This window comes from Protopterus annectens, chromosome 10.part0 (genome assembly GCF_019279795.1).
Source record: "Protopterus annectens isolate FY-2018-M chromosome 10.part0, PAN1.0, whole genome shotgun sequence".
NCBI classification, from domain to species: Eukaryota; Metazoa; Chordata; order Ceratodontiformes; family Protopteridae; genus Protopterus; species Protopterus annectens.
In genome coordinates, this window is record NC_056744.1 from 328,316,040 (window position 1) to 328,327,402 (window position 11,363).

The 11,363-nt window shown below is 40.5% G+C and overlaps 1 protein-coding gene across 3 annotated transcripts in view; it reads right to left on the reverse strand.

Annotated features, from left to right (window-relative positions):
• DNM3 (dynamin 3) overlaps positions 1-11,363 on the reverse strand; it is a 2,680,418-nt gene that overhangs the window by 1,889,867 nt on the left and 779,188 nt on the right. For all 3 annotated transcript variants that reach the window (XM_044085220.1, XM_044085219.1, XM_044085218.1), the window contains exon 7: positions 1,712-1,854. In XM_044085220.1, the coding sequence (XP_043941155.1) occupies positions 1,712-1,854 (143 nt within the window). The remainder of the gene's footprint in view (positions 1-1,711; positions 1,855-11,363) is intronic.

Consider the following 11,363-nt stretch of genomic DNA (forward strand, 5'->3'; position numbering starts at 1 on the left):
CATTCTAAATACTCTATCCTAAAGTGAACCCATTCTAAATACTCTATTCTAAAGTGAACCCATTCTAAATACTCTATTCTAAAGTGAACCCATTCTAAATACTCTATTCTAAAGTGAACCCATTCTAAATACTCTATTCTAAAGTGAACCCATTCTAAATACTCTATTCTAAAGTGAACCCATTCTAAATACTCTATCCTAAAGTGAACCCATTCTAAATACTCTATTCTAAAGTGAACCCATTCTAAATACTCTATTCTAAAGTGAACCCATTCTAAATACTCTATTCTAAAGTGAACCCATTCTAAATACTCTATTCTAAAGTGAACCCATTCTAAATACTCTATTCTAAAGTGAACCCATTCTAAATACTCTATTCTAAAGTGAACCCATTCTAAATACTCTATCCTAAAGTGAACCCATTCTAAATACTCTATTCTAAAGTGAACCCATTCTAAATACTCTATTCTAAAGTGAACCCATTCTAAATACTCTATTCTAAAGTGAACCCATTCTAAATACTCTATTCTAAAGTGAACCCATTCTAAATACTCTATTCTAAAGTGAACCCATTCTAAATACTCTATTCTAAAGTGAACCCATTCTAAATACTCTATTCTAAAGTGAACCCATTCTAAATACTCTATTCTAAAGTGAACCCATTCTAAATACTCTATTCTAAAGTGAACCCATTCTAAATACTCTATTCTAAAGTGAACCCATTCTAAATACTCTATTCTAAAGTGAACCCATTCTAAATACTCTATTCTAAAGTGAACCCATTCTAAATACTCTATTCTAAAGTGAACCCATTCTAAATACTCTATTCTAAAGTGAACCCATTCTAAATACTCTATTCTAAAGTGAACCCATTCTAAACACTCTATTCTAAAGTGAACCCATTCTAACTACTCTATTCTAAAGTGAACCCATTCTAAATACTCTATTCTAAAGTGAACCCATTCTAAATACTCTATTCTAAAGTGAACCCATTCTAAATACTCTATTCTAAAGTGAACCCATTCTAAATACTCTATCCTAAAGTGAACCCATTCTAACTACTCTATTCTAAAGTGAACCCATTCTAAATACTCTATTCTAAAGTGAACCCATTCTAAATACTCTATTCTAAAGTGAACCCATTCTAAATACTCTATTCTAAAGTGAACCCATTCTAAATACTCTTTTCTAAAGTGAACCCATTCTAAATACTCTATTCTAAAGTGAACCCATTCTAAATACTCTATATTAAAGTGAACCCATTCTAAATACTCTATTCTAAAGTGAACCCATTCCTCAGTGTGTTTTTATTATATGTTGCATATATTTTGTATCCAAATATTTTTTGGATTTTTCAATTATCCTGATAACGTATTAGACTTAGTGTGTTTTTAGTTTTCTCTGTATACAGATGATCTTATTTAGCACTATATTATATCATTTTTAATTAACCTTCATTTCACTGCTTATAAAGATTTGTTTCCAGGGGGCACAACTACAAATTGTCTTTGTCCGTTTGAGTCTTCTAGGTAATTAAATGAATGAATGAAAAAATAAATAAATAAAAGTGCACTAATTCTAAATCAGCTCAGTGAATAACCCTATTAGTATTGCTGAATAACATATCCTAGGAAGTCAGGAACGCTAAGTAATGGGGTTGTTTAAATTCAGCCATATTTACTGACAGAGCACACTGAAGCCATGCACTTACTGTAGTAAGGCCTTGGTCTTGCGGGATGGGTCATCGGGCTGAATATTCTTGTAGTCCTCCACCTCCTTCTGCAACGAAAGAAGCTGTGCCTGAAGTTTGCACCGGAAGGCTGGCAACGTATCTCGAATGTGATTGGTCAGTTGCTAAAAAAAGACAAAACATTTTATGGCTCCCAGAGTGAAGACATTCTCAAAGAAAATCAATGTACCTAATGTGATTACAGAAATCAAACTGCAACATCCTCATAAAATATCACTCTGTAACTTCCAAAATGCTGCTTCTCGATGATTCTATGTCATTAAAACATTTAAAGAAGGAAACAAGGAGCATATGAAATCAAAAGGCATACTAGGGATAGAAAAGGGTCACTAGTCTTAACCCAGAGCTGTAAACAGTATAATAAATATCCCAAAACCCCAGCTAGATTTGCATTCAGAATGAAGCTCTGACTACGACCCAAGTGATTTAAGTTTTATTAACAGCTTGCGCACTTCCTACATCTGGGATGATCTAGGAGGAAGAGGACTGATGATGTAAAGGTTATTCAAACCTTCAAGTAGGGAGGGTGTGAAGGTGTGCCAAGGGCACTCGGCTGAGGTATGTCCAACAGGGTGATACAGCTGCCACACAAATACCACCATGCTGCACTGTAGAGGGTGGGTGTTGAGAGACTTTTCCCCACAAAGGTGAGGACATTTCCCCCCTCCTGATGCCAGTCCAGCACATCAGTGGGAGGTGAGGCTAAAGTGAAAAATGCCCAGTGAGGGCCACAGCCTGATGGCTTCTTGCCTGCCACATCCTACTTAGGGATTCATAGAGTGTTCTATTCCATAGAATCTGTAAATGTGGATCAGACCCCCACCTTGTGCAAGGATCTCCAAAAATAGGGACTGTCTGTCCCATTATTGATTACACCAGGGTGTTGTCATGAGAGGGAGCCTCCAAGGACTGGAATGTTACAAGCTAGCCATGAGGTAGCCTGAGTGACATTGCAAATAACATAACCCAAGTCTCTGAAGCAGCAAACACAATATAATGGAAGCCACTAATATCCTTATGACAAAATAAAAAAGGTAAACGGATAATGTCACTAACAAGACAAACCCTTAAAAAAATGACAGCCCAATACAGAATCATTAAAAAAATACTGTGCCTGTAAGTCTTATTTTTTTCCTTCAGATTATTAAAAGTCTCTGCCATTCCTTCCACTGTGCCCTCCTGCATTATATACTCTCCCTCTCTTGGAACTCCAGATAGCCTTAGACAAAATTCAACAAAGCTGCTTACACGGCTCATACAAAGAGAAGTTCTGTACTCACCATAGCATTCCATCTGTGCTGTCCATTTTCATTCTTCCTCAACATATGGGTTCGAGTCCGATCTCAGATCCAACCCGGCGCCACTGTTTCACAGCTCATGGGTACTACAAGCTCTCGAGCTCCTCCTTACCCACAATGCATCAGTCCCCCTCATTCCCCAGATCTTGTTTGCAGCTCCTTATTGTAGGGTGTAATGAAAAAATTACTTTACTATGGAAAGACACTATCTGGAACTGAAACAGAAGGAACTTGGTTCTTATAATCTTCTCCCACTGTCCCAGAAGTCATCAAAAGAAACAGGGTAGGGGGCCAGGGGGATCGGAGTTGACAAAGAATGAAAATGGACAACACAGATGGAACATTATGGTGACTACATAACGTCTTTATCTGATGTTGTCAATTTTCATTCATTCCTCAACATATAGGGCAGAGCTGCCATTTACCTGAATCCCAGATTGACTCTAGGAAAGGAAATTCCTGACAACTGTAGAGCTGAAGGCTGTTCTTTCCCTCAAGACCAGATCCAATTTGCAGTGACTAATAAAGGTATGAGGATTAGCCCAAGTTCGAAACTGGTTGACCCAATCTGGTTTCTGAAAAAGATGCAAATAATTACTCTGATTTTCTAAATTTCTCCAATCTGTGTAGATAAAAACTTAATTATCTGTGAATGTCTAATAAATGCAAAATGTATTCACCTTTGTTCAAAAAATTTTGGAAATAATACAGGAAGGTTAATAGTTTGATTAATGTTAGATCCTAACACCACTTTAGGAAGGAAGGAAGGATTGGTTCTTAAGGACATCCTAGCCTTAATAAAAATTAAACAGGGAGGCCTAGAAGATAAAGCTTGAAGTTCTGAAACTCTTCTTGCCGATACTATGGCTGAGAAATATATGTTTCCAAGTCACATATCGCAATTCACATTTTGCAGCTGGTTCAAAGAGTCTCTAAGTTAGGGCCTGTACGAGCATTAAATTCAGATCCCACAATGGAGTAGGGATCCTTGAAGGGTGGTTTGAGTAGAAAGGCTCCTTTTATTAAGGCTCTACAAAGATGTGAAGAAGCCGAGTTAGAATTACCAACTCCAATATAGAAATTGGAAATAACAGCTAAATGAACCTTAACTGTACAGGGACTAGCCCCTTCATTAAAAATAGAAGCCAGGAATTCAAGAATTTAATGTACTGCTGCTGAAAAGGGGTCCATGTCTTGTTGTTGTGCCCAAAGGACAAATCTTTTCCATTTGCTGTTGTAAATCTTCCTAGTGGAAGCTTTGTGGGAAGATAAAAGAATGTGGTGCACCAGAGAAGGCAACTTTGGTTGTCTGGCTATCAACAGAATTGAAGAAACCATGTGGTCAGCTTTAGGCCCAAGATCTCCGGGCGCATCATTTCTGTTGGGTGAGACAGGAGGTCTGGAATTGGATCCAGAATCCATGGTGGGTAAACTAGATGAGGCCAAAGGAAGGGAAACTAAATCTGTCAAGGCCAATAAGGGGTAATGAAGATGACTTTGCTCTTCAATTGGAATGCATTCTATAAGAATTTGGGTATTAAGGGAGTTGGGGGATAGGGTAAAGAAACTGCTGCATTTGTTGTTCAGGTCGCACCATGGCTGACCCCATTGGTGGAATATCACTTCCACCATTTCTTTGCTGAGAGAACACTCGTGAAGTAGTAGGCCCTGCTCAAGTTGTCTGCTATTATGTTGGATTTTCTGGTATGTGCATTGCTAACACAAATCGATTTGACTTGTTTGACCACCCATTGCCACACTCTCATATCTTCTCAACACAAGGAGTAAGAACTGGTTCTTCCTTGTTTGTTAATAAACCACACTACCACACTACAGACATATTGTCCATTTGAACTGCAATAGTTCAGGAAGAGAGAGAGTCTTGGAACGCCTGCAATGCTAGGAGTACTGCTCTCACTTCCAGCACAATGATATGCAAATTGGCCACTTTGGGGGACTATGTGTCTTGAACAGATTTCCCCAAGAAATGTCAACCCCCCCCACCCAATCTAAGAAGCATCTGTGATCACTAAGGCCTTGGGCTGAGGGAGGATGAAGGGATGACCCTGCAATATTTGATCTGAGCGAATCTACAACCAAAGATACTTTTTGCAGGCCTGAGTTATGCTGATCTTGGTGGATGTAGGTTGATGTAAAATGGACCACTGGGTTGCTAATGTCCACTGGAGAATTCTCATATAGTATCTTGTTAGTGGAAGTAGAACTATTGCCATGGACACTGATCACAGGGTCTGTAATATCTTTCCGGCTGAGAGCAATGAGTTCCGGAGTATCCTTTTGACTTGAAAACAAATGGTTTGAACTCTCAGCAAGGGAAGAGATGCAGTCATTGATGTTGTGTTCCAAATGATCCCCTATGAATTCTAATATCTGAGACGACTAAAGTTAGATTTGCTGTGGTTGACTGTAATGTCTAGACTGGAACAAGTCTGGAGTACATAGATTTTAGCTGCTACGAGCAGATGTGTAGTCAAGGGGGTTAGGAGCCAGTCATCTAGGTAAGGAAACACTCAGAATCCCCGCAGTCTGATGTGAGCTGCTACTACTGCCATGCATTTGGTGAACACTCTGGGGGTCATGGTGAGATCAAAGGGCACTACTCTGAACTGGTAGTGACCGGATCCCAGCCAGAAGTGCAGATATCTCCTGAACCATCTGTTCATGTTTATGTCATAATACACATCCTGGAGATCTACTACATAATTCTGCTCAGTTGTGGAACTCACAAGGGAAGGTTAGACGAGAGATACTATGTAGGTTTTCCGGATTGCTCAATTAAAACAATGGTCCACTTCACATAGCAACATGGCTCCAGTGAGACATTCTGGTACATGCTGACAAGCTTACTGAAGGATGCTACAGGAACCATCCATCTCCTAGGTTCGCTGGATTTTGAGATGAAGAGAAGTTATGAGCTTAACATCCAAGTAGTTGATATAGACCAAGACCGAGACCCTGATCCTCTGAAACAGATGACAGCCAATCAGCTTTTTACAGTTCAAGTCCAGACTCCCCCAAACTAGAGGCTCATCCAACTCACTTGGACCCCAGTGCGAATGCACAGACCATCCTTCCTCCAATTATTAGTCCACAAACTCAAACAGGGACTCAGGGTTTATTTCTACGCTATCCTAAAGTGTGCTATCCGGCTACCATCTGCTGCAGACTCCCCCAAACTAGAGGCTCAGTCTCCAACTCACTTGGACCCCAGTGCGAATGCACAGACCATCCTTCCTCCAATTATTAGTCCACAAACACAAACAGGGACTCAGGGTTTATTTATCCTAAAGTGTGCTATCCGGCTACCATCTGCTGCAGGTATTAAAACAGTACCTGAACTAAAATTACTGTTTGACCTACTGATCATTCCAGCATAATCTAATAAGACACTTACACTGTCTTGTAAGGAACATTTTAACAAACTGGACTTGAAAACTGTTACCTTCAGGACCCAGGAAAAACCCTTCCCCAATACCTCTAAATTTATCAGGTCATTAAGCCCATCCCACTCATCACCAACCAATCACAACCATCACTTACTCTGACTCCTCTCCCTCCCACTTTCTCTGTTCTGCCTATACTATCAAATCTACTCCCTTAGCCCTCCCACCAATCTTCTCTTTCCTCTTCCATCCACAATTCCCCACTAGCTTTTTATACACCCACTCTACCAAGGCAACTCCCGCATATTTCTCACAGTCTACTTCTCCTCTCACCATGGATAGAAACTCTTTCACCACCCTTCCCATCTTATCATTACTCCTATTTATCTCTTATCTTTTAACAAGTTATGAAACTCTAGCCCTAACAGGAGATTACCTCCCAAGGGTCACACCTCTTTATACTCACAAAACCCTCTAATCTCATCCCTCCTCCCACTATACAGTCCCAAAAACCTTCCTACCCTCAGACACCCTAAAACACCTTCTACTAAGGACACTCTCAAATTACTATTCAAACTCCAAAAAATATTAGACTACTTAAAGAAATCTATTACGAAGACGGTGATATCCACCCCAACCCAGGGGCTCTAACACCTTGAAAGCTGCTAGAAGCTCAGAGAACTCCCTCCTAATCCTTCACCTGAATTTAAGAAGTATCAATAATAAGGTTCACAACCCCAGATATTATGTGCCTATCAGAAACGTGGCTCAAACCTTCCACTAAAGATGAAGAAATCATCCCACCTGGGTATAACATTCTCAAATACTAGAAAGGCGGGGTACAGCTGTCATGTTTAAGAACTCCTTGAACATTACAATGCAAATTCCTACCCTAGAACTGCTTTCACTAAAGCTATCCCTAAACAACCAAAAAAGTATTAATCTTTTAGTAATTTACTTACCCCCAGGCAAAAATGTTGAATACCTTGAACAATTGCTCAGTTGGTTAGCTGCCACCTATCCCCAAGAAACTATAATACTAGGAGACGTTAATATTGACTGGTCCCTCTACTCCATAAACTCAAACCCTCTCCCCATTAACTTACATGGTTTCTCCCAAAACATTCGATCTCCCACTAGAATTGGGAATGCTCAACATTGACTGGATTCTTACTAATAAGACCCCAAACAACTATACTACAGGGACCCTACCAAATGACCTTAGTGACCACCTAATTACCTTTCTCATGAAACACAAATGCCCGACCTCAAACCATCCTCTAACCAGACTAGTTAGGAATAGTAAGAATTTTGTCCCAGACCAATTTATTGCTGATCTCAAAACATGTAATTGGTCCATCCAATGACATCTTCCTCAAGATACTTGACTCTCAACAAGAACTAAATATTGCACCTTTAACAAAAGAAACCAAATACAAAATCAAACTCCCCACCTTGACCATCAAATTTCTACAACTTAGAAACTCAACCAAATCAGCTGTTAAGACTGACAAAAAGCAATATTTCTGCCACCTCCAAGACAACCACCAGCATAATCCTAAAAAATTCTGGGCTGGGTTTCCAGGAAAATCCACCACCCCCATCCCTGAAAAACTTCTGGGTGATAATCCAGGACATATAGCCAACACCTTCAACTTATTTTTCACTGAGACCATCCAGTCCCTCGCCAATCAGCTTAACACTAACTAAAGACCCAACTCAACCCTCCTTTAACCTACAACCCACATCTACCTCCTATATTAGAACCCTATTGAAAAACTAAAACCAACCACCTGTTTCCATTCTGATTAACCGTCCATCTCTGAAGCTTCTATTCCTTCAATCTGGAAAATCTCCTATATTATTCCTCTGCATAAAGGTGGGTCCTCTACTGACACATCTAACTACAGACCAATAGCTATACTATCTCCACTAGCCAAGATCTTGGAACGCCAGTTTCACAAACAACTTATTTCCCATCTTTCACGTAACAACCTTCTCTCTAACACCCAGCATGGATTTCGCCCCATCACAGTACAACCTCTGCCCTTCTCTCCTTTGTTGACTCAGTCAAACAATAAACTTATAACCTCTTATTTCTAGATCTATCAAAAGCTTTCGACATGGTCAATCACAAGCAGTTGATTCACACGCTGGAAAACTTTCAACAGCAAACCAACCATAAACTGGTTTACTGACTACCTCTCTTGTAGGCAACAGGCAGTCCAGTGGCAAAACACTCTTTCAGATCTACTTCCAACTAACATTGGCGTTCCCCAAGGATCTATCCTTGGTCCCTCCTCTTTTCCCTATTTATAAATGGTCTACACTCGATCATTCCTAAAGCCACATGTATTCAATCTAATCTGCTCGGATACTTCCCTCCCAAAACTACAAATTGCTACCCAAAATTGCTTCTCCATAGTCGAACAGTGGTTCTCAGAACTAAAGCTTTTACTTAACCCTACCAAAACCAAATTACTTCTAATTTTCCCCACATCAATTCCCTCCCAAGGAAAAGAACCACCTAGTTCCAACAGCCCAACCTTCCATGTATCTTCTTACAATGGGACCATAATCGAACCTGTCTCCCACACTAAACTATTAGGGTGACCATTGATAACAAGCTTAAATTTGATACCCATGTTAGTTTGACTATCAAGTCAGTCAACATGAAACTTGGGTCTATGTATAGAATTAAGAACTTCCTAACCCCACACACCAAACTAACTATTGCCAGGACCCATCTTCTCTCCACACTCCTTTATGCATCCCCAGTATTTTCCTTCCTTAACAAGAGAACTTAACAAACTATCTATAACCTACAACCATATAGCCAGATTCATTACAGGTTTGCCATATCGCACCCATCACTGCCAAAATCTAAGGGCATTGGAATGGCTAGAGCTGCCCAACATTTTCAAACTAAACCAACTTACTGAGGTTTTCAAAACGATCAATCACCCAGAAAGAATCCTCACTAAATAAAATATTCACCACCTACTACAACCTTTTATCCCTGCGGTCATCAAACAGCCTACTTGTTCAGACCATTAAATCCCACAACTCGGGAGGAAGCACTCTATGCTAATTCCATTGGCAAATCCTGGAATGCCCTCCCTAACAACCTAAGGCATATGACCTCTCCTCACCAATTTAAAAAACACCTCAAAGATTTCCTAAAGTACCAATGGCTATGCCCCTGCTCTAATCCAGACTAATAGCAATTGCCCCATACCCACCTAATTCTCTACCTATAATGAAGCTAAGCTTGATCTCCTTCTCCTAGTTTGCAACATTTCTAACCAACATGTTTAACCTGTTCAATTGCTTTATTCTTGACTGTAATAACAAACATTTAATCTCCATATGTTTACTGTTAAACTTCCTCTGACTATATCCTGTATGTTATTATAATTTGTGCATTTCTTATGTCTCTGTTTTAATTCCTCTGATTTGGAGGGCCTCTACTGAAAATGGACATATATCCAGCTAGACTAGCCCGGTCAACAAATGTAAAATAAAAAATAAATAAAATAAAATAAATACTGTGCAAATCCAGTCGCCCTTATGCACGAAAGGCAAAATGGACTGAACTGTGACCATCCAGAACTTAGTCTGCTGACTTGACTTGTTCAAAATGTTGAAGACTGGTCTCTAGTGCCTCCATTTTCTTTGGCACTGAAAAGAATCTTGATTAAGTTCCAGATCCTTTCTGGTCTGGGAGGACGTCATGGATGACTCTTTTCTGACAGCTTTTGTATTTCCAAAGCTGTTGTTTTCCTCTGACTGGGTGGAACGTCTGGAATTTTGTTCTGCAACAGCAGTGGTAGGGTACAGGGAATTATATAGCCTCTGGAAATAATCCTCTGCACCCAAGTATCTTTTATGTCTAGCCAGGCTCTCTGGTATAGGGATAAGTGACCCCTGACTGCCTCCAGAGATGGGCAATTGGGCTTCTTTCAGGAGCACTCATACAACTTGTCAGAGAAAAAATCTCTGGACCCTTTGTTCTGCGGGCCTCCTCTTCCATGTGGGTGGTGTCTCCCATTTGAGTTCCCCCCTCCGCCCCTGGAGGAACTTTCTCCAAGTGGATCATGGAATGGACCCTGGGATATCCTGAACCGCATCATTCAACCATCTTGCTGCTTCCTGGAAAAGGTTCTTTGAGGGATCAAAAAATGTACGCTCACAGCAGACAGGGTCGTACCATCTTTCTCCCACTGGACAGTGTGTCTTTCACCTTGAGGCCATATAACCAACTGCTGTCAAAAGAAACACTAATGAAGGATGACTTGAAGGGCACTGCAAAATCACACAGACACATCCAGGCATGCCTCTTGATTTAAATGCTTGAACTGACCTCTCTAGAGGCTCCATCAGCTGCATGTAAAATAAGCCTCACAGATGAGTTTGAAATAGACTGAAGGGTTGCTAACTTTGAAGCAACAGAAGTCTCTGCCTCAGACGTACTAGTCCTTGAGAGGGATTTTGAGTGTTCCTTGATCACATCCCTCTGTAATCAGGTAAATATGCCAAGTAATTCAGCGACCTGAGTGCAAAGGTTGCTGATGCATACACATGCTTCACAAACCTGCCCAGCACCCTAGACTCCCTGTTAGGGCACTGAACAGAAGAACTCTGTTCGCAAGTTCTTTTTTGGTAGCTGCTGCTATGGCCATATCAACCACTAGTACTCCTTTGTTCTAAAATTCCATTCCCTTTGGTGGTGCCAGGATCCTATCTGGTCTTTTTGGGGATTGGCTCTACAGAATCCAGTTCCTTCCACACCCCCTGAGAAATCAAATCGTTAAGCTCATCACTGGATGCAGTCACCCAAGAAATAGATGAGCCAGTACCAAATGCCTCCAGGAATACCGATTCCTCTTGAGAAGGGCTGTTGGTAGACTG